Consider the following 24914-nt stretch of genomic DNA (forward strand, 5'->3'; position numbering starts at 1 on the left):
GTACAAATTCGATCGAAATAACGTGAAATTCATTTTTACATATACAGTAGTATAGAATCAAATTGAACGAACATTTAAATTAATTTAACTTTATTTTTAAACGAACAACTCGTATCATTGATAAACATCACTGTATAATTTTTGACTTATTTCCTTTTGATTATTTTAAAGATGGAGATAAAAAATTATTTATTTTAATACAAATTATATTTTTCCTCCAGCCAAAAACTCGACACCAGAGACCATACGGATGGGAAAATGGTAACGGTGAGGCATTAAAATTGGCTCAACCTCCAAGTCCACCAAGCAAATTCGCCAGCTTACCATACGATGGTAAAGTGTCGTTCGGTTGGATCCCGCCTCGAACCAATCCAACGACCGTAGAGAAGCATCGAGAGGTCAGACGTCGATCTTCCGAGGAGGAGGGACTAGAGGGGAGTAACAAAAACCATCGACAAAATTTCGACAAGGATCGAACGTCGCATTTGCGAAAGCAACGTCAAAGCAATGAGATTATGAAATCGAGCAGTGTCGAGGATCGGTTGTTGATGAATCACGAGCAATCGGAACAAAACGGGCGTAGAAGGAACGATTCCGACTCGAGCGAAGGAAGATTCTCGAGAAACTCGGAATCGGAGAGATCCTCGATCCCGCGCTCGAGTTCGGTCAGCGTGGAAAGATTTTCCATGAGAGCGACTTGCGGATCGTCCGACTTTTCAAGGGCGAACTCGATCTCGAACGAAAGATTCCATTCGTCAGATTTCTCGATAGCCGTGGCCAGTGCCAGCTCGAACGATCGCGTTTCCGTGCCGACGTCCGAACCTTTTTCAATTCGAAACCTCGACTTCGTTTCGTTTTCTTTACCGACGAGGACCGATTCTAACGAAAGATTCTCGGCCCCAACCTCGGACAGATGTTCCGAAGAGCGTTATTCCGACATGTTCTCGACCAGAAACTCGGATTTCTCGACCAGAAACTCGACGGATTTTAGAACTCAATCCGAGGAGGAACGGTTTTCAGACGATTCGTTGGAAGAACTTTTACCTCCTCCTCCGCCGATCAGCAAGAGGCATTCCATCGCTTGGGAAGTGCCTCTGGAGGATGATCCTTTGTACGCTCCAGGAAGTACCAAGGTGATCGGTAGGAGACGACGTAAGAGCAGCGACGTGTCCAGTAAGTTATTCTTTTCAAAATTGGACCTGCAAACAGGATTACATTAGTAAGTTATTGTCCTTTATGCGTGTAAAAGTACGGTGAATGTTATCGATCAAATTTTCAGGTGTTGGATCAGCATCCAAACTTCGCGATTTCGACGATTGGCAAGATCCACGATTATCGACTACCGACGACGATTTAATCTCCCCGTATTCGGATTCTTCGACAAACGAACTTGACCAGATACGGCCGCAAGATTTAACGAAAAATGGCACCTATGTGATACGCCGTGGTCGAAAAAAGGAACGTAAAGGATTGCCGAAAGCTCCTACCAAAACTAAAAGTTTATCCTTCGAGAACAGCGAGGAAAATCCATTGTCAAACGTGAAACGATACTCGAGCACCTTCGATAACATCAGAAGTCTTTTAAGGGAAAATAAAATGGATGAACCGATAGACGATCCGCCAATAGAATTTGTTGCGCCATCTTCTGTCCCCCCAGATTTGGTCAGAGTGGTCTCACTTCCGGCGATTAACGATGAAACCGACAATTGGCCACGGGAATTGGAAGTCACGGTCGAAGAGGAAGAAAGTTCAGATCTGTCGGACAAAGATAAGAAGAATCGAGAAATGTATGAATTGATCCAATTGTCATCCTCACTATCATCGAATGACAAGGCTGAGAAAGGTCGAGTGGCCGATCTGGCCGAATCATTGAATCAAGAAAATAACGAGTCAAATAACACGTGTAACGGAGTTACTTTTTCGACTTCTAACAGTTATTCCAAGGGATTTAGCCTGGCTGTAACGCCACCTAGCGGGAACGCGTTCATCGAGGAATCGAGCAGAAAATCGCCTAATTCCAGCCTTGGTAATGAAAATCGGTTAGCGTCCAAGATTCCGGTGAATTTATTGATCGAAGATCAAATTGTAAAAAAAGCTTTAAAGGAAAATCGACGACAACTAGAGAAAGTCAGCGACGCTATAAAAGAGATTGAGAGCGTGAAGAATAGCGAATCTTATTCGGAGAATAAACAACGATGGATCCGTAGCGGAGATGCGAAGCAACCATTGACGAGAAAAACTAGTCTCGATAGCGAATCCAACGAACGTGTCACAGGAGACGCTAGAGCGAAAAAACAGCTTGATTCAGATCTTGATTCAGATTCGGCGTCTAAGACCAGTCCAGAAACGACAGATATCGAGGGAAGGAGAATAAACGGTACAGATATTTATGCATCGGGGAAAAGATTGCGACAGAATGGTGTCGTTGATGATCATAAGAACGATCAAAAGCAAATTGAAAATGTAATCGACGCCATTCTCGAGGATTCCAAAAATCCAGATTTTCAGGTATGCTTTGCATTCAATGAAAATATTTGGAAAATATTGAAGAAATTTCTCATAATTGATCACAATTTTACTTTTAGGTAAGTGTAGAAGTTCTCGAATTTCCTCCGTTACCACCTTCCCCTGTAGAAGAAGCAGATGAGGAAAGCTCGGACATCGGTCAGAGTGCCATGATCGTTTCGAAACCAAAAAGTCATAGCAATCGAACCATGGAGTACAGACCTAGAGTGCCACCTCATCGTGGCCCTGTCACCAATCACTCGTTCTCAGATTCGAAAGATCAACAGATATCTCTCAATACTAGATCCATGGACGCTGGATTCTCTCGGGGTAAAAGAACACCTACTGCCACTACTTCCAGACGAGAGGTGCGTTTTATAAAATTTACGCGGGACAATTTATCATGTTTTGGGTAAAGAATTATATAATAATGATATGATAATAATAATAGTTGGATCTTGTTTTATATAACGCTTATTATTGTATATAATCTATCATTTAGTAATATTATTTCTTCATTATTCTTTTAGCAAATACCAGTAGAACGAAGAACTTTGCCTACGGATTTACCAGGACCATCGCGACGACGGCCTTTTACAAAGAAACATTCACCATCTGCAGAACCATGCTCATCCGTTGGGAACGGCAATTGCAGTGGTAATACCGTCACAAACGGAGTTAACAGCGGAGCTTGTAGTAGTGCTAGCGGTGGAACCAGTAGTAATATAGCAACCAGTACCAGTGGGATGCAAACTTCCTGTTCGCTTCCGGAAACTCCTGTTTTTGCTAGAGGAAGCGATATTCCTAGAACTCCTCAGCATGCCAGCAATCCTACGCAAATGCGTCGGCAACCTGGTTGGTATGCCCCAACCTCGGCTACCACCGGGTAAGAATTTATACAATAACTATCAATTTCACCAGAACTTTATTCACACGTATTTAGAAAATCGTGTTTTATATCTTATGCAAATTAGATTAACGATAAATTATATATTTTTTTATATATAACTTCAAGATTTGATTATTATATGTATGTAAAAAATAAAAATAATGGAACTAATGAATAAATGAATATGATGAGATAAATAACGATAGATGAAAAAAAAGATAAATGATATTTTGTTTAAATAGGTATCGCAGGAATAATCCGGGTCTGGAACAAGCGATAATCGGGACAGAATTATTGCGATTAGCCGGTGGCCCGAATCGAGGATGGTATCCAACAAGGAAGGCGAACCAACCACGACCAGCTTCGATAGAGCATCTCGAACGACTGAACAATGCATACGATCCACGCTTGGCAGGTTCCGGAGACCAGAGGAAACCATTGACTCTACCAACAAACATCACACCGAACAAATACTTCGGCCAAAGTAAGCACAGCTCCGCCTCCAGTACTCGCGAGGCGCTACGGAGGGTCACTAGCTTGCTCATCAAGAAAGGTAAGCGCTGGAATTTGCGCTATTACAAGAGCCCATGATCGTGGAACCAGTGAACGCGATCGGGTGGCCTGTAGAAAAACACGATGCTTTTCGCTAAGCCAACTCGGTTCATTGCAATTCCTGTTTATTTTACGAATGAATGTTTTCTGATTAGATCCGCAATTGCATAATAACTTATAAATGAAATAATGCAAATTACATGACCATATGTGTTCAAAAACAATTTCATAAGTAATAAAATAGGATGAATCATAAAACAATATTTCGCATAAACATGTTTGCAAATCGAGTATTGCTGCGAACGTGATTTTTAAAATAATGATCGATGAGTTTACATATTTTCGATTCAATACGTGAATATAATCATTTTTTTTTTTTTCAAATTTCTTTTATAAAAGTGGACTTTTCAAAAAGTACACTTTTTATTCTATTCGATTTTACGACGACATTCTAACCTATAATTCGAAGTCAATATCGATATTATAAAAAATTAAAATATAGAAATATATATATATTTATATACATATATATTTGTATGTATATGTGTATAAATTAAATCATTGTTATTTTAAAAACCATCTGCATCGAGTTTTGAAACGGTTTGTGACACATTTTCCAGAATCCATGTAACAATTGTTGAAAACAACGCGCCAATAGTTTCTCTAACTTATTTCTTGCGTGACCTTTCGTGGCACTGAGTGTCACCAATTTAAATCTTGCTATATTTCTTCTATACATGGTTTGTTTAAATAATTTTCATGCCTGATTCTATCGTAAGAAAGAAATTTACGATTCCCTTAATCTTATCATTTAAAGGATTAGTTTCTTTCTCACGATAATATATATTTATACATGTATATGTATTTATTGCATTTTTATATTGCTATAGGCTGTACGTAGATGATGATTGATTTATTATTTGTTTCTATTAGTTTAACCTGATTTCTTTTATATTACTTGAAAAACGATTTTACACATTTGTGCAGTTTTACAGCTATTCCTGTTTCATAAATAGAATTCGCTTAAATCATGCGTTTTTCTATTTTGCTTTATCATTTGGTCGATCAGCAATGCGTTGCACATATAAAAAACTTTAATGAAACGTGAATAAGTTTTAATGTTGTAAACACGATATCAATGTCAATCTCTATTCACATTCCCTCGCAATACTAAGTTTTCGATAAGTTACGGTTATGTCGTAGCTGTACAGTGGTTCCATCTGGCGAAAACTTTGTAACTACTTACGAATCAACTGACCTTGAAAATATAAACGTATAAGACAAGAAGGATGGAGGAACGAGACCTCCTCCGCGTTACACGCGGCAAGCTAGTCTTATTTCTATAGAGGGTTTTAATTTTCATTGTTTCGTCGAAATAAATCTTTCTCGTTATATTTCTCTTGTTAGAAGATTATTTTTCGCTTTCCACATGTTTATTCCATCATACAAGAACAAAATTTTTAATCATTCATATTCGTTGACTGTTCTCGAATCTTGTAACGTGGACAAAATATGTGCTCTTCTCTTTTCGAATAGCGCAACGTTGCGCTGTGCCGGCCGGTTAGGGCAGTCCAAGAACCGGTATAATAAGAATGGTAAATGCTAAAGATTCACTAGAAAACTAGTGACGTTACAACAAGAGCATGAATTCACGATTTTCACATTAAAATATCTTCGAATACGGACAATATTCTTTTTTTATATTATTATCACGTTATTGATTTATCTATATACATGTATAGAAGAAAATATTCAATTTTATTTTTCAAATATTACTTTTTATATCATTCTATCTATCGTCTTTAAAATGCCATTGCTATTTTATTGTCATTATTAGATTATTTATAAAATTATCTTATTTATGGCATATTTATTTTACAATTAACAAACATGTAAATTAATATTTATCGATTTTTATTATTTAATTTTCCATATTTATATTAAACATTAATAAATTCGTGGTAAGCAACAAGAATTTGGTCATGTTGATACAGAAAACGGGCGCGCCGGATCAATACTCATCCGTGCAGAGATATAGTTGCTCGAACTGCATTTTCCTTTTTCTTTAAATGTTGCTTATACAGCATTAACAAGTAAACAATCTATATTCATTTTCTTTCTTTGTCTTTGTCAATTACATTAAATAAAATTAAATATTATTTATAGAATGATACTATTCATAATAATATTACTTAGAATTCATATATATATATATATATACAATATTTCTTCTATTTCAGTTTACATTCAATTTAATTGCAATTAAGCAATGAAAAAATGTGAAAATAATGTAGATTTGTACGTCAGCCTTTCGAGTCTTATCATTATTTATTTATAGACTGTCGTATCGATGCTCTGAAAAAGACCTTCTGCGCATGCGGACAAGATAACGTTTTCCTTCATTTAACTCTTTTCTCTTATATTACCTTTCCGATTCGAAAATTTTTTGATCGATCGGCGGATATTGTACAGATAGGAAAGATCGAAAGGAGTTAGTAGTGTAACGGTTAAAAAATGGTTGATAGGAGAACAGCAGGGGGTAGCAAAGGCGATTGACCAGCAAAGGGATGTTTTCAGTTTGGTTAGTAAGCGGTCGGCTCGCTGGACGGATTGGATGCAGAGCAGGGACGTGTGGGAAGTCGGAAGGACACGGAAGGGGTGACTAGCTCGCCTCGTACAAGGGTGGTGGCAATCGTTACTCCCGTCTACTGTTGGTCTGTCTAGCAACCCTCCAACCAAATGCCATCCCTACCAAAGCCGGGATTTGTATCATGGTCGAGTTGCGTTCGTCACAAATCTTTCAATCCAATAGAAAATGTCGGTCTATCACTTTTTTCACTCTTTTTTTCTTTTTTCTTCCTCTTCTTTTTCTTCTCCTCCTTTCTTCTTTTCCTTATCTCTTTTGCTCTATTCTTATATGATTTTTAAAAAAATAAAAATATTTTAATCGATGAATGTCAATCAACAAGAAAACATAGTTATCCACCCACGCAATAACTGATTTTTCATGGAAGTTACGCTATTATTATTATTATTATCGATATTTCTAATTATATCTACGTCATTGCACTCTGTTTGCAAAACAGGACTCACTGTGATGTAGGTAATATATAGTGTAGTATGTATCTATATATATATATTTATCATCAATGTGTCGGATTCGGTCTACCGAGAGTTTTAAAATCTATTTAATATAATTTCTTTTGCTCTTGATTTGTTTTTCTGTAAAAAAAAAAATATTTTTCTTTCTTTGCGATAATGAATTATTTATTAGACATCTTGAATTACAACGTAACTTAACGTTTTAAATGTCGCACAGCAGTAATTGAAAATCGGTGTAACATTACGCTTAGTTGTTCTTCTACTTATTTTCTATTATGTGAAATTATCTTTCATTTTTATCATTTTGTTTTATCAACAAAATTTTCAATTTCTGGAGAAACAACTGATAAATTATACAATCTCAAAAATTATTTTTATCATCATCAATTCGAACAACATTGTTATTATGATGAGGAATTTTAGTATTATCATATTTCGCGCGCGCGCGCACGTGTGTGTATATGTGTGTGTGCATATGTGTGTATGGAGTGGGGACATAAAAGGATGGGTCAGACCGAACTGTACGCCAGACTGAGTCGTGAACGTTTGGACATTTAGAACGTCAGCTGGTTTCAGTATGTTGCCAAGAGAGATTCTGCTTGTCCTTGAACAAACTTAATCTTGCTTCCCTTCGTCTTATCTCCTTCAACCAAGACGTGAACGACATTTTTAAAATATAAAAGTTTCTTTTCACTTGTATGTTTCTATCTATGTAGGTATAGACAAATATAAAATATTAAATACAGGGAATATTAAAATTATTTAAGAGTTTTATGATTTTTCTCAATTTTTATTTAAATCTATATTTTTTTTTTAATTTTGATACTATAAAAAATAGTAATTGAAGATATTATATATATATGAAGTAATTTTTTGAAGAAGTTAATCAGGTTTTTCTTAACCATATTGTTATAATATATGACAAGAAAAATTAAAAAATATCATTCCAAATGAATAATTGAAAAAAATTAATTGTGTAATGAATATTTAATCGAATTCAAACCCAACACTTGCTAAGTGACCAATTATTCTAAACTAATTTTTTTTTATTTTTTTATCCAATTAATTTTTACTTTTAAAAGAAATTCTTCTCTTAAAATAAAAAAAAATTAAACAATCAAAATTGAAAAAAATCATTAAATTGTAAAAATTACCATTATTGAAAATACCTATATTTATATTAAAATTCAAGAAACTTTTTCATTCGAAGAAAGCAAAAGACGGGAAAAGAATAATGAAATATAAAAGAGGCGTTTAGTGTGTTCATAAAGTAATCGATCGATTCGATGAGTAATCACTCTCGCTATCTTTGGTACGTAATAGCAACGAGTCAGTTCCATGAAAATGCAACGAGTATCTGCTTTTTCAATATATAGATTTCAAAGTTATCATTATGACGAATTAACTTACTTGTTTTGTTTACTTTTTAATTGATCATATTTCTATAATTTCATTGGATAAGCCAAAATTGTCTTATCGTTTAAACAGATGTTAGATAATAATAGAGATAGTTAACCATGGCAATGAATAAGAATCCTAGACACACGACCCTGACCTCGATTGAAAGTAACGTATTTGTTTCTCGTACTTATTCTTTATTTCTTCATCACTTGTGCTATTTATTATCGATTTTCAATAACGATTATTACAATCTCTTCATGATAACTGATAATGGAAAAAATGTGTAGAAAAAAAATAGGAATATTTATAAATGAAATCAAATATTCATTTATACATTTGCACGTATGTATATATTTTCTCAATTTGTTTTTTTTTTTTTCTTTTTTTTTGGATATTTAAAACTGCTACTGTAAAAATATGTAAAATTTTTTCAAGATGAATACAATAAATTTTATGGATGAAGTAGAAATAAAACGTACTTGCAGAACAGAAAAGGACACACGTTCGTGTTTTTCAAGCATTTCTAATCATCGCATCTTTTACAAAGTTAAACTGTTCGCAAAGAGCTCGTTCTGTCATCCGAAGCCAGCCGTTGAAACAAGATATGGAGAGAGGTTATTATTATCCATCCAGAAATAGAGTCGCGAACGTATAGACTAGTGGTTGTTACTGGTGGCCGAATAAACTCCCGATGGAAAGGGAATAAAGGACTTTGGTATATTAACTTGATATGTTGACTGTCTATTTATGGATATGATAAATCCTATCAAAATTTAGACCTCTTCGTTTCATATTTAAAATATTCAATATTTTGATAGTTTTGACAATAATAATCCTTCTTCTTCTAAATCAAAAAAATAGTATATATAACATTCGTTATAAATTAATTCATTAAAGAATCAGAGTGTTAACTGTTGTATTATTTCAAACGAATCGTCTGAATTGCTTTTATAATCATTTGCACGTATATAAATTTATTCCAGATGTTACACCTGTTTGCATTGTTTGTTATGTTTCGATTTATCAATTTGTTCCTCTTGATTCACAAAGCGGTATAATTTTATATTCATATCTCTTTTTGCCTATGAATGTATTTATCTCTATCTCTTGTCATTATCTCTTCTGCCTAGTTCCGTTCATTCAACAGTTATGTTATTTTTTCAAACATTTTTGAAACGTTTCATTTTTTTATCATGGAAAAAAGATACTTTTGTAAAAATTTTATGAAACGATCATTGAATCAATGTGTTTTAGTAGAAATGTGTGTGTATATATATTTGCAGACAGAAATTTAATTATTCGAACATTTCTGTAATATTCTTTTCGATGTTTATTATTCTTCTTTGTAATTTAATCTAATAAGTTGAAGGCACAATTTTTTGGCCATAAATGCTGCTCATTAGGATCATAATCGTGTCCTCGTTGTCTTGTGTCACGTTTCATACTTGGCATGTGGCAGCCATCCGATTTTATTTGGTCAATTTTTCCAAGGGAAACACGCGCTTATTTGGAGATTAACCTCCAAACAAATCAATCAGGTAGCCGTATATATATCGTTTTATGTACTACACGTACGCGAGTTTCCTATGTCTTTCATCGTATTTAATTTTCGCTAGCTTTTCGTAGTGTTCTATGATTTCTCATTATATATATATATATCTCACATACAGAAATCAGAAACAATGAACAAAAGAATTTATTTTTCAATCTTCTCAAGATGGAACTTGTATTGATTTGTTCTAGGAAGTGGAAGCAAAGATGGAAAAGGTGGGAAGGATAATGCATCACCGTGTGGTCCTTATGCAGGTAAGTTTACATTTCTTCATTTAAATAGATATTCAAAAAATCATACTGTAAATTAAAATTCGAAAAATCCTCCTCGATTTCTTTTACATACATAATACGATACGATAATCTCCATAATTTAAAGATTATAAATTTTGATATCAAATAATTATTAAATATTGAAAAAAAAAATATATTAAACCGAATTATGATTATAAAAATATGGTACTGGATGCTATTCAATCAATGCTTAACCTTGTAAGTATGTACTTATATTAAGTTTTTATTTTATTGCTGATAATAACGCGTACATGTGTACACGTATACACGTATATATATATACCGTTTATATCTTTACACGCGTAATATAACCGTACACACGACATTCCAAAATATCCACCGAATGTACGCTTCGCTTTTAGCCTGAACATCAGTTCTATTAATATTGTTTAGTTATTTTCGAAAAGGGATCTTGCTAAGAGAAATAGAGGGAAGAATTAATTTAACGAGAAACGATTTAAAACGCGAGAAACTCTTGAAGAATTATTTTATTTATTGATTTGATCATCGGCAAATAAATGTTGCTGATGCACAGTTCGAGATGCAAAGCAACAGAGATCAGACACACCCAACAGTTTGCGTCTATTACGCGCGCTACATAGCCGCACACTATCGGTATTGATCCATACGCACCGTTTTCTCGTACTCGCTTCCTCCTAGCTCCTCGCATCGCAAAAATATATCATTTTCGCGATACAATTTCTCTCTCTCTCTCTCTTTCCACTTTTCTTTCTAGATAGAGATAAATAAGATAAAAAAGGGGCGAAAAAGATCTGTTTGCAAGAATAACCATTTATGGGAATAGCAATTTTCTCTATTCTCATTGTCAGTTATCATTTGATCAAAAGAGGGGGAGGCTATCCGTCGTCAATCGTCAGCCGGCTTTTTAACGTCCGTCGATTCGAAGGAAAGGCCGGAAAGACCGTTGATTATTATGCAGGCGACAGACAATTGCCAACGCTTCCCCTATTAACATATAGTGAGAGTAAAAACGTGGCTGAAATATACGATGCTGTTTGGTACGTACGTCGCCCCACTACCAGCTCAAGATATAATCGTACAAGGATTTTGATATATAATAAATATTGAATAAACTCGATGGATAATGCAATCTTTTTCTCTCTCTCTCTCTCATACCGTAGAAATAAAAATGATTTTAAAATCAAATAAAAGAGAAGACAAGGAGACACGTATATAGGCGAAAGAGCCATATCATCTTTTTGTTTCAGCGGCTGAGTGCGGGGACGCGCCTAAAAAGAAAGGATTCTTCAAAGGTTTCTGGAAGAGGTCGCGTCATTATTCATTGGAGAACCAATAGCCCAGGTTAGGCAGTAGGGTGATGGGCCACCAGCAACGGCAGACATCGCGGCAACAACACCATTATCGACAACACGTCGCTACAAGCGCTTTGACGCACAGTGCTTGTTGCTGCATCGTCCAATAGCCTCGGTCCCGTTTCGTGGTAGAACCAGCGACAAGGTTCGCGTTCTTTCGTCCATTTCATCGAGCTTTTATTCCGCCCGATCAGTGGTCTCCGAATACAACAACAAGCTACGTCAATCCGTGGGTAAAATCTTTTTGCGTATCTTTTTTGTTTCTCGATTCTTTTCCTCCTCTCCTCCATCTTTCTCCCATAACCTCTTCTCTCTATTTCGTTCTATTTTTTTTTTCATTCACTCTCATTTCTCATTACATTTCGTTACACATTCGCGATACAAGTATTATGTGTATATTATATATTGTTCAACTCCTTTCGCACAACAACTCGTTTCAGCATTTTACCTTAAAGCATGAAACAGAATAGAGAGGCGATAACGTAAAGTGCTGCGCGAATCGTGTCGATTTTATCTCCATCTGGCGTTCGAATCAAGTATCATTTTTCGATATTGTTCGATTAAATCGCATCAACTTAAACAAATGTTACATATATATATATTTACTTTTATTCGAAAGATTTGAATATTTTCAAGTTTGTTCCTTTATTTTTTTCAATTACTTTTTCTTTCTTTCTCTCTCTCTCTCTCTCTCAACGCGAACCGAAAGTGTTGAAAACGGACACGACATCCATAGCGATTTCTCGCAATAACCGTAGGCTTCGCTTTCGAGATGCGCACGCGCGCCCTCTTCCGTATCTCGAGCGGTAAAAGTTGGATAATTTTCGGAACGAGAGGTAATCGCAAGCTTGTATGGCTTTACCAATTGCTAGATCGATTTCGATTGAACGGAACGATTTTACTTTACAGAGGTAACCGCCGATTAAGTCGTAATAATCTCATCGGGGTGGAAGGTTAGATCAATCGTTTGGAACGGGCAGCTGTTTGATTAGCAATGCCAAAAATACAGTAGTCGGCTTTCTAATTGACGCAACGACGATCGACGATCATCGTGGTTAGTCATCCGGTCGACGATGAAGTCGCGACCGATCGCGAGCATCGGTCACCTAGGCGTTTCTTTTCCATCATCTTCCTTGTGTATCCAACGCGCGAGCACGTTTATAGAAAGTGAGTAATTAAATTAATTAAGTTATCCAGTATTCGAGTGTGTACACGAATATTCAAATACACGTGTTAGACTGCGTTAGATTATGGCACAAGCAATAAGGGGGGAAAGAGGAGAGCGTACGAAACGAACAAAATCGTAACACGAATACCAACGTAGAGGAAAAAAATTAAATTGTACTACATATTTATTATTATTATTATTATAAAGAATTTGTAATTATACGAATGAAATATTTCTTCTGAGCTTCGAACGTTACCATTTAAATATTATTTTTATTACATCATTGCTCGTATCATTATCACCATTATCATTACCATTAATGCAATATCAACTTGTTATTGCTCTTCTCATTATTTTTCTTTTTTTTTTTTGTTAATATCTATAATATATTTATTGTTATCTTACTATATTATCACCTAATGTCGTCATTATTGCTGTCTTTCTCATCCTTATTTATTTACTATTTTTACCATCATGATTGATATACTAATATTTTTATCAGAATAATCACTGTGACTAGCCTTTGTATTTTTCTTCTTCTTTTTTTTTTAATTTCGTTTATACTATTATTATTGCTGCTATTTATTATTATCATTATGATAAATTTGTTGTTATGATTGTTGTTACTGTCATTGTTAATTCTTTAATGCTAGCACCAAAATACTTAATTGTATGCATGCAAAAAAAAACATTGAAACACGCAGTGAGATGCGGACATTATTTTTATAAAATGCTATTATATCATATTAACGATTGAATTATTTATTTTTTTTTTTTCGCTCGCTTACTTATCCACTTATTATTATCTATAATTTTCTATTCGATATGTTATATATATCGAAGAGAAAAAGAGGCAAGATATATTATAGCCGGTAATGTAACAAATGGTGACGATAATAACGATAACACTTTTTAAATTACATTTAATACAAGTTTGAAAATCGATAATTATAACACATTCGTTCTCCTCTCTGATATTTAACCAAGTCGAAAGGAAAAAATCGAATGAAAGATCGCCAAAGATTGTCTCGTAGTAAAAACTCGCGCCGATGATATAAAAATCGTTTCTTTGTTCGATCGATTTCTGTGTACAAATAACCGAACCAATATCTTCTTCCTTTCCCTTTTCCTATACATTTCCTTTTCCTTTTCTTTTAAGTGCCAATTAATGACGCATAAATTCGTTCTCGTCGTCGTCGTCATCGTCGTCGTTGTCGTCATCGTTCTTATTTCTCGAAACAATATTTTTCAAACGGAAATTCATTAAATTCATCCGCAAAAAAATTCTATTAGCATTATTTTACACATATTGTTTTCACACAATATATATATATATATATATATATATATAGGTATTTATTATAACACATTTACGAAAGCGATGACGTGAATGTGCTTTGATAAAGGGCTCTATTGTAATAACTTAGAAGAGGAAAGAAGAAATAAGAAAGAAGAAAAGGAAAGAAAAAAAAAGAAAATGGCGGAAGCTATTTCTAATCGTAATGTAGGTTATGATATTTCTTTTCATTTCCTACGCGAATATATTTATTTATTTTAAATATAATACGCGGTCTTTGCTACAATTGTATGTACAATGATCCTTGTAAATAACGAAATATCATAAATTGTGGGTGGTGGAAAAAAGTGGAGAAAGGACGTGTAAGAAGATAAAAAGATAAAACTATCCCGCGATCTATTCGGGAAAGACGAATAGATCGCATGTTGGAATTTGGACTGTGAGAATGATGGGCATTCGAGATACATTTCGGCCGCGTGCTATTGTTGCTGCTGCTGCTGCTGCTGCTATTGTTGCTATTACTAGCATAACGTTGCTGTTATTAGCATAGTTCCAAAGTCGAGAGCACGCTGGCCGCTTTGTCGCATATTCGTTGATGAGATGTATGCACGTCTACCTGATAAGACTTTAACTTTAATCTTAATAAAGGTTAACGCTACTTAAACTTAATGCCATTTAAATGGAAACGTTTTATAAAAAAAAAAAAACAATTTTTCGCCACATCGGTATGCTAATAATCATTTTTGCATGTATAAGCGTACGTGCACGTGATGAACCTACATGTTCAATTACTTTTTTGTCACTGCTGTTCTCTCTTATTGTTATATTCATATTCATATGATATCACGATTTTTTTTCCTCCTCTTCCTTTTTATTCGCCCGCGTCCCTTTTTTCTCTTTCTCTTTCTTCTCTTTGTCAACGATTTAAACAAAAATATAAACTATATTATTGTTTTCTTTTTGGTATCGAGATATAATAATGGATAGAACCAGGTATCGTGTAACCGTTATCGATAATAAATGGGGGATTCTCTTTGAGATAAAGAGAAACGGTATGAAAAAAGCGAAATAGATATGATATACTTGATAAATCTAATTAAATTCAATGAAAAGTGAACGTTGAAGAATAAACGAGGCACGAATGGGAAAGGATGGGAATTTTTCTTTCTTCCGAGAAAAAAAAAAAGAAAACGATTAAAATTTTTAGAAAAGAATCGAAACGAAAATACGAACAATTTAATAGATAGAATTACGAGTCGAATACGAAGGAAGAAATATATATACGATACTCGCTTGTACACCGCGACAACACAAGATTATCGACTTTATCTTAATGGTACCATCTACTTTTTTCATGTGTTCTAACATGATTGTATCTGACAAATTCCATATACCGATATATACGACGCACATTTCAATCAAGTTACCGAACAAGTTATACGATATGATTCGATGTTAATTATCGCCATCATTAACAATTCAAACAATTATTTAAACTAATCTAATGATGTTAAGACCGGTTCGTTGGGCGCATCATCGTTTTTCTAGTCTTTGTTCCCTAAATGAAAGCGATCTGGGCGAGTAATATAATAAAATCGGATAAAAACGGGTCAAAAAGTCGAAAAAAAAACAAACTCGGGTAAATATGCTGTATAGTTAGATTACGTAAGAAAAGGAAAAGGATTTAAAGCGAGTTGATAGATAGGGGGGGGAAGGGAGGGGGAAATTTTAGTACAAATTCAATAGCTTTATCGCTTAAGATGTGGAAAAGAGCAAGAATAAAAGGTACTAAAAAAAAAAAAGAAAAAAAAAAAAAAATGGCAATAAAAAACGTATAACGCGTGCAACATACGAATGCAGGGTTACAAATACACGATTAGGAAGTCGTTCGACGAATTTAAAGCGCTCGACGCCTCGGTACTAATATCGGCGACATTTCGTATCCCGTGAATTACAAAAATCCAAGCCTTTCCTTCGAATTATATACGTATTATATCCGAGATTCATCCATCGTTCGTTTTGTATCTCATATATATCTATGCGCATTATATTTTTTTTCCACTCCGCAAAGGTTTACGCGTCACCGTCTCGATCTCTAATATGCGAAAAGAGATCTGGGTTATCGTCTCTATTATTTACTCAAAACGAAAAGATCGAATAAATTTCGAGAATGATAAAAAGTAGGCTATAAATAAGGCGTTGATCGATATAGAAAATATAAAATATGATTCGATCGTGATTTTCGATCGCGATAAGTAGAGGTAATGTTTTTTAAGAAAAGAAAAAAAAAAAAATCAATGCAAGTAAACGAGAGTAAGCGATTTTTATGTAAATTTTCTTGATAATTTTGTAAAAAGTCTTATTTAATCTTCTAATCTATCAATAAATTAAATAACAATTTATAAATGAAATGAAATGTGATGTGTTGTGATGCATGTACACATGTACATAAATATACATATATACACATGCCGGATACCCCATTATTTCCCGATTTTAAGGAAAAAAAAAAGTCGTTTAAATTATTTCAACGAAATAAAATAAAATATATGGAACGAACAGAGAATGGAAATATTCGTAGGTATATTCTTCCTTTTTCTTTCTTTTCTTTCTGAATCATTGGAAAAATTCTGATAATATCAAGTAGTAGTTTGCGACTATCGAAGACCTAAAATAACATTTAATAATTTTTTTATCCAAATAAATTCATTTTATAGAAACCTCCCCTCGGCTTATTTTTTAAAAAAACATCGGAAAAATGGAACATTCGATGGAACGAATCGGTTGCACGTTGCAGTGCTAATTTTCTATTGCAGGTAAGTCTAACTTGCCGATAAGATATGTCGAATAAATAAAATTTCGAATAATCGTTATATATCGGAACGAAAACAACGCGTTGGAAAACCGAGAAGTTGCATATTGTTTGTAAGTTGATTTTTAATCGCATTCATGGACGGGAAGAATGCGGTTTTTATCATATATATATATATATATATATATATATATACATATACCCACTATACGACTATATCTGGTGGTGAAGCAAAAAAACTCCACGATAAATATTATTATGAATGTATTTGAAATAAATGAATAAATGGAAACAAAACACGCTCCGTTACACCGCTTTATACAAATTTATTATTATTATTTTTTTTTTCCTTTTTTTTTTTTTTTTTTAAACATTATTCGTGTTATGGTATTCCGAAGATTCTTATCGACATATGCAAAAAAATCTTAAGAGCAAGTATATCGGCTTTACAAAGTTATATCTAATTTTAACCGACCAAAAATGTGTACCCCTCGCTCTCTTTCTCTCTTGTACACACAGGCGCGCGCGCGCGCGCGCGCACCCATCACCCTCACTCGCTCACCCCCCTCCCCCTCCCCGCCCAATGTACTAGCTTTTGCTTTCTATTTCTGCTTTTCCTGTCTGAACCATAACGTCCGACCATCACCCGTTACACATTTCTTAAAAAGTCGAAGTGTTTATCGGCCATCGAGTGGTTTAATAAAGCACGAAAAATATATAGTAGAGTCGCATCTCTAAAATACGATGATTTTTATAAAATGAAAGGATCAATAGATATATATATATATATATATATATATATATATATATATATATATATATATATATATATATATCATTCCTTTTCCAAACAAAAAAGGAAAAGTTAAAAGTATGAGGCAGATGCGAATATTTCAACGACGCCTGGGAGTTACCTTTTATTACAATTATTACTTCAATGTTTATTCCTTATTTTGTTATCAATAAAAATCGTTACATAGTAGTTTGGGTTGCTGCTTGACGCCAGCCGAATCGACAAGCAATCAGTTATAGTAATAATAGTAGCAATAATATTACAGTAATAATAAATGGTAGCAGTATCGTGTATTAGATGTGTGTGTGTCATGTATATGATCGTATGTGTGTGTGTGTATGCGTGTGCGTGTGTGTGTTTATACGCGTGAACGCATCTGTATGACTGCAGGGTGTATTTCTTGATGTAACTCGTATAAGACTGCATTAATCGAATGAGAAACGTTTACACGGTCTAAAGGAATCTATTCTTTTAAACGCTTAAATAGATCCAAATTTCAACGTCGCGTCTCAATATATTTAATCTTTTAACCAGTCCCCAGCGTTAATATTTATCTTTGATAAAAAAAATTGTGCTAAGAAATATCGTTCGTTTAAAAAGGGAGAAAAATAAAAATATAAGAAATAAATGAAAATACGAAGATCGAACAATTTAATTATATACTCCGTTCCGTGTAGTATATACTCTTTCAATTTTTGCAATCATATTTTTTTGTGTTTCTGTATGCATGCCACGCGCGCTCGAATGTCATTCAGTATTTATATATTTATATTATCTTGGTGTATATCTTCGACTCTCGTTCCAGTTCTCATCCCCGTTCCTCCTCTCTATTTCTTTCGCGATAAATGACACATCTCTTGTCAGTTTGTTTTATTTTTTCTTACACATAGCAATATTAAAGAGAGTAAATAGTTAAAAGGGTTGTATCGATCTGGGAGAGGGAGGTGGCCAGGATTGTATCAATCCACGCCTTTTCACCCTCTGCCGCACGTTTGCCTGCACCGTCCGCACCGTCCTCCTTACCGTCACTATCTTATCGACGTAGTCGCTTTTACATATTTCTTTTTTTTCTTGTTCTTTATCATCGATATTGTACCTCTATTGCGCTCACCGACATACCTTTAGACAACCGCTTCTTGTTTTTCCGATTCTTGCCGTTCAATCCTTAAAAATCAATCCTTCCACGCTACCTCCCTTTTTCCCTTATTATTCTCATTCGCACATTTCCTCTTTCTTACTCGATCATTCATCATTTTTTTTTCTCTTTCACGCCCTTTCCATTTTTTTTAGGTTTCTATCCCTTTAAACTTTCTCTAACACACTTCCTCGCACTTCTTCTCGTTCACTCTCTTTCTTTTTCTTTCATCCTTCTTCATATTTCGCTCACTCTTTCTCTCCATTTCTTTTAATATCCTTTCATTCGCTACAAAGACTGTAAATCTAACACGCAATAGTTTACTATTATTTATTATCATTATTTCTTATATTTAATGCATGCTTCTTGTGTATTTTTTTTTTTTTTCTTTCTCTCCATCGACGAATCGACACACGATCATTCGCAAATGAAAGATTGTTTAATCTTAATCTATCCCCATTCACTATCACTTTTTAAGTAAATATTTATTGTTTATATGGAGCATATAAATGTAAAACTGCATGTACTTTCAGTTTGTATTTTTTTCATTTCTTTTTTTTTTTTATTCTTTCTTTTTATTCAATTGTAAAAAAGCATTTTTTTTTTTCTCTTCATCGAAGTTTTTTTTGGAATTCTGTCGTTAATATTGACATCTCGATTGTAAATACACATTGGAATAAAAATTCAAAACATAAGTGCTACTGTCGAAACAAAAACAATGAAAAGACCGCACACCTCATCGATTACAATTTGCGCGATCATCTTTCAAGTAAATGCCTATGAGTTTTTTTTTTTTTTTTTTTTTCAAAAAGTATTGCGCACACGTATGAGCGCTTGCGTCTGTTCCTCGAACGTCGACCAGCCGAATCGAAGAGGAGAGAATGACGACTGGAATATGATAGCTGTGTTGCTGGTGTTGTTGCTGATGTAGTTGTTGCTTTTCATCGAATGTCGCGCGGCAAGCTTGCGGCAGTTCCGGCGCGACTCGTGCGGCATGACGCATTCCATTCGCTGTTCATTAAAATAATCGATCGTTTAATATTAATATTAGATATTTATGTTGGGTCCCAGAGGTTACTGAAACAAAAAAAAGAAAAAGAAAAAAATGTGGGAAATGCCTTACTGTAAATTTCGTTGTACAATCTTTATTCTTATTTAATTGATATGAACAGAAAGAAAAAAAGCATTAAAAATTTAGAACTTTATATATACTCTTTATTATTTTATTTTATTAAGTCATTTTTCATTCAATTGCAAAATTTTATGTCTCTGTATTCGATCGATCATTATTATATCGATACTTCTTATTTTTTAAAAAATATTACAATGTGAAAAAGTAGATCTTGCATTGTTCATTTTTTCAATTTTAAAAATTAAAAAGAAGAAATATTTATCCGTACTTCGCAATATACACGCGCAATTCATGAACGAGGGACAGCGTAAGTCTATGATTAGTCATCATTGCAAACTGATACATCGAGCCAAAGTGGTCGACTAAAATTATGCGAAAATGACTTATGTATTTGCACGTATATCTTTTTATTCGTGTAAAAAAATTTGTAAATTTCACCGTTTGTTTATTTATTCTATGAAAATTTGCATGGATTCGTGTTTAAAATTCTTTCGTATAAATAATCTTTTATCATATTATAAGATTGTGAAATCAAATATGGAACATTTATGTGTTCAAGCAAATTGACGTTACACGAACTCAAAACTTAAGCTCGGGAATCGCTTAATAATATACTTTCAATTTTAATTTCTATTGATCAATCTTTCTATTGAAAAGCATAAAATGCTACTTCTGTATGTTACACAATTATTAATCGGTGCCTCTACTTAATGCTTTAATTTATTTCGTCGCAATTATATCGTAGAAACTACTCTACTAAACGTGGCAAAAGTTCAATGCTAAACACCATACTCAAATGATACATACGTATATACTAACCTAATAGCCGCAGGACACAAGGTAGTCCCCAAGTTTTTCAACGACCGATGCGGCTTGCTGTGGTTGTATAGGATCTTCGTAAAGAGAGACAACTACTGCTTGCGTCGTCTTCATGCAGTGGACGCCGACTTTTCCAAGTTTTGCCCTTATCACTCGATCCGTACCTGACAGGTAAATGTACCTGTTGCCGGCCAAGGTGACACCCGACGACGTCAAAATATCTTGTTCTTCAAATCCCTGGACCAATTTCGTCAACTCCTCTTTACTTACCTATACATACAAATCGTCATATGTTTGTTGACTTAATATAAAATAATTAAATAAAATCAAAAATGATAAAAATTATTATGTCTAATTTATTCAAACGCATCATTATGTTTTTTATTCTCAGTTTTTAATTTCATAATAATATTTTAACGAAAATTAATACAATTGTATCAATGAAAATAAATAATATTAAATATTTTTATAATATATAATATAAAAATAATTTTACCTATTTTTTTTACATTATATTGTGCTTTTATGAACAATTCAATTCAATTTGTATCTGTATTTAATTTATAACATTCATAGAAATCCATTTTTTTATGTGAAAGAGTTTAATATATATTATAATCATAAAAAATACAGATTAATTATTTATTTGATTTATAATAGTATTCATAATATATTTAATTGTATTAGAAATATATATATATACCCGATATATCATGTTAGTAAAAATATTTATATTTATAATTATTTTTTTATAATTTTTGTCTTATATTATTATAAGAAAAATTGTAATGTACATTTAAATCGTTATCTACTTTATAAATGATAGAATTCAACCTTGTAACGTTTAATAAAAATTAATATCGATATTGAAAAACAATCTTATGTTTTAATTTCATTTAAATAATTATATGATCTTTAAGAAAATTTTGTTAACGAAAAAATAAATATAATTGAAATATTTAAAAAACAATCGAATGCATATTTTAAAAATTCTTTCTTAAATTATTTCGAATTAAATTAAATATATATATTTATACATACAAATCTATCAAAAAAATATTTAAATAAAATATATAATTACTAGAAGAAAAAATATAATAATAGTTGCTTATCTATTTTTTTCATTACAACGAGTATTTAATAAAATAACTTTTTTAAAATTTAAACTATAACTTAGAATAAAAATATGGTCTTTGTTATCCAAAAATTTGTTATCATATATTATTGTTATAACAATAATAATATTAAAAATTCAATTCAAGATAAAAATAAACATTATTTTTTTCCTTTCTTCATTTGTTTTACTTTTAAATTTCTACCTATTTAATAATTATCTTGTGATCTTGTGACGAATTATTAAAATATTTAATTAAGCGATATTATATTTCCAAGATGATGCAGATTCCAAATAAATAAACGATTAAAATTAGAAGTAAAATGAAATAACAAGATTTTATTAGAAATTTGATCGGGCGCCAAAACGACCATTTCGCGATTTCAGGTACGGTACTGTGGGAGGTTGCTGCCCGGCCGGCATCGCCATTTTGGCATTCGTAACCGGAAAGTGTGTGCGCGCGTGCGAGGCCACGGTGCAGCTGGCGACCTTTATCTTTACGTTTTACCGTCTCTCCGCATAGAACCTTTCTTTGAAATCAAGAAAGAACTGCTTTACCTTGTAACCGAACACGCTTCATTCTTGCATTGCTATTTTTTCGCAGAAATATTAAAGCGTTTGTTCATATTTGATAGAAATTTTGTCATTTGCGAATTATGCATTTTCAAAATTAATTCTTAATTTTGTTCATAATTCAAAATGGCTATTTGCAAATATAATAAAATCATTATTAATTATACAAATAATCTTAAAATTAAATAATATATTATCAATTGATTAATAAAAATGAAAAAAAAAGAATTCTTAAAAAAAAGATTTTATAATGCGTTTATATGTATATTTATCAAAATTTAAATAAATATTCAAAGAAAAATTTAACTATAAATTCCTCATATATCTGTATCCACTTATTCAAACTTTCTCAATATTCTTAACTGACCTCTATCATTTCATTTCACTAACACGACTAATTCAAGGCTCTTAAATTTTACCGACATGATCATAAAAGCTTTTTAAATGTAATGCAGATGGCGCGTCGATCAGAGTCAACTTTTCTAGAACTGTCCCTGATCCTTTTTTCTAATATTAAACTTAGAATTTTAATGGAGAAAAAAATATAAAACATCAAAAATTTGATTATTTAAATAAATTTAATTGTTAAATATATTTAAATAATTAAGATAATACTTGAAAATTTAAATTATATAAAATAAAAATTTTCATATGACGTATGTCATATACGTAATAAAATCTTTATTTTATTTTTTATTTATTTAACAAATATTTTAAAGATAGGAAAAAAAAAGAGAAAGAAGATTGATGCATCGAACATACACGTAGGCGTTTCTACGTGTATATATATATATATATATACATATATATATACACGTCTTTTGATAACAGAGAATCGTTTCCGAAATGAGTCATGCTTCGTAACAAACATCAATGTTCAAATTTTCGTTGGTTCTCAGATATTCGCTACTGTACATTGTAACTAATGAAAAAATTTTAAGCATGAATCAGTTTCAACAAAAAATAGAAGCCACCACTGAGAATAAGAGCCACCATTTCTATGGGCGGCAGTGGCAACGTGCCCGGCAGGCAGCCATGTTAAACGTAGTCGAAAACCATTCAAGTTCGACCAGGCAAAATTTTCTGTAGTAAAAATTGCCACACCCTAGCTTGTCAGATTCCTTTTTTAAATATATCAAGTGAATTTTTTTTTCAAAATTTTTAGACAAATATATCCATTTACTCATTCTATTACTAGTTTTTTCAATCGATTCAGTAATATTACCATCTACGATGGCCGGCTCTTTGCTGCAGACATATTTGGGCGGTGGACAAAATTCTGGAGATGTTCAAAAATGTCAATTATTGCAGATTATATAATAATGAATTTCAACTATATCCCACAACTTAATTTGGACTATTAAACGATCTAACCGGCGTCGCTAACACGAGGGAACAATCATGCCGGGTCAACACGCGGAACTTGAACGATTTTTGCTATTTGTTAAACACGAGAATGTATATTTCTTTGTTTTGGAAGAACTAATTGTTTAATGATTACGCGGTATTATTATTTATGATAAAATTACTATTATATATATTATATATATGTATTATATATATGTATATATATATATATATATATATATATATATATATATTCGTATATATATATATATAAAATATGTATATATATATATATACACATATATATGTTATTTTGCAAAATTCACTTCAGTTCCAATAAAATATATTAAAACTTGTACGTACTTAACCAACACGCATAAAATTCTATTACGAATAAATACATTACATATTAATATATCATATACTAGATATATCCAATTCTACGCGATTGGAGTCTGAATAAATGGAAAATATTCGATACTTGCTGTGAATAATACTTAAAGGAAAATCAAAAGAAATAAAAATACCAAATACAAGCTACTGCTATTATATATCTAAATTTCTTCAAGATATATTCAGTGCGTACTTTCCCTCTTGTCGCCTAGCTAATAATAAGCTTGCGAGACATTAGTCGAATCATATACTCACTTCGAAGCCTTCAGACTTTGCCCAAAGATTGCCATCGTGTCCTGCAATCGCAGCTTTGGTAACACACCGAGACGCGAGCAGCTGCTTGTCAACGTAATCCTGCCAGCTCATTTTTTAACACAAGCGGCTCAATTCAATCGTTCACCACGCCACTAAAGACACTACCCGTCACCGACTGACTCTTCTCACGACTACCTATATGCGCTGAACGCCGGCCACACTTCTCTCTTGCCCCTCCTCTCGTCTCTTCGTGGTTTGTAGCGACCCCTCTTGGCCCCTCCAGACTCGCGGGTGCCGATGATCGTATTTCCCCCACTCTTGATGACCGGCCGGTAATTGACTACACAGTTGTACCAACTTATAGATTTTGCAATCAATATGTAAAAACCAAAATGAGTTTTTTTCTCATTTTGATGAAAACTATATATTATATTCATATCTTTTTTTC

At 33.0% G+C, this 24914-nt stretch overlaps 2 protein-coding genes across 11 annotated transcripts in view; one reads left to right on the top strand and one right to left on the bottom strand.

Annotated features, from left to right (window-relative positions):
• The window catches only part of LOC408957, a 32832-nt gene extending 16464 nt beyond the window's left edge, over positions 1 to 16368 (top strand). For 2 of the 9 annotated variants that reach the window (XM_016913369.2, XM_016913370.2), the window contains 7 exons: positions 222 to 1173; positions 1280 to 2508; positions 2586 to 2873; positions 3036 to 3391; positions 3637 to 3947; positions 10193 to 10255; positions 11524 to 16368. In XM_016913369.2, coding sequence (XP_016768858.2) covers positions 222 to 1173; positions 1280 to 2508; positions 2586 to 2873; positions 3036 to 3391; positions 3637 to 3947; positions 10193 to 10255; positions 11524 to 11612 — 3288 coding nt within the window. In that variant the 3' untranslated portion in view covers positions 11613 to 16368. Of the gene's footprint in view, positions 1 to 221; positions 1174 to 1279; positions 2509 to 2585; positions 2874 to 3035; positions 3392 to 3636; positions 3948 to 6523; positions 6764 to 10192; positions 10256 to 11124; positions 11314 to 11523 lie in introns of all 9 variants that reach the window. The other 7 variants (XR_001703844.2, XR_001703845.2, XR_003305209.1 and 4 more) reach the window with 7 other exon arrangements.
• Positions 16369 to 19620: 3252 nt separating this feature from the next.
• PRF (profilin) lies at positions 19621 to 24661 on the bottom strand. Of its 2 annotated transcripts, none has more exon segments than NM_001011626.2 (3): positions 19621 to 19910; positions 20785 to 21054; positions 24467 to 24661. In NM_001011626.2, coding segments are annotated over 2 exon segments (381 nt in total). In that variant the 5' UTR covers positions 24578 to 24661; the 3' UTR covers positions 19621 to 19910.
• Positions 24662 to 24914: the final 253 nt, after the last annotated feature.

The sequence above is a fragment of the Apis mellifera genome, linkage group LG8 (assembly GCF_003254395.2).
Source record: "Apis mellifera strain DH4 linkage group LG8, Amel_HAv3.1, whole genome shotgun sequence".
NCBI classification, from domain to species: domain Eukaryota; kingdom Metazoa; phylum Arthropoda; class Insecta; order Hymenoptera; family Apidae; genus Apis; species Apis mellifera.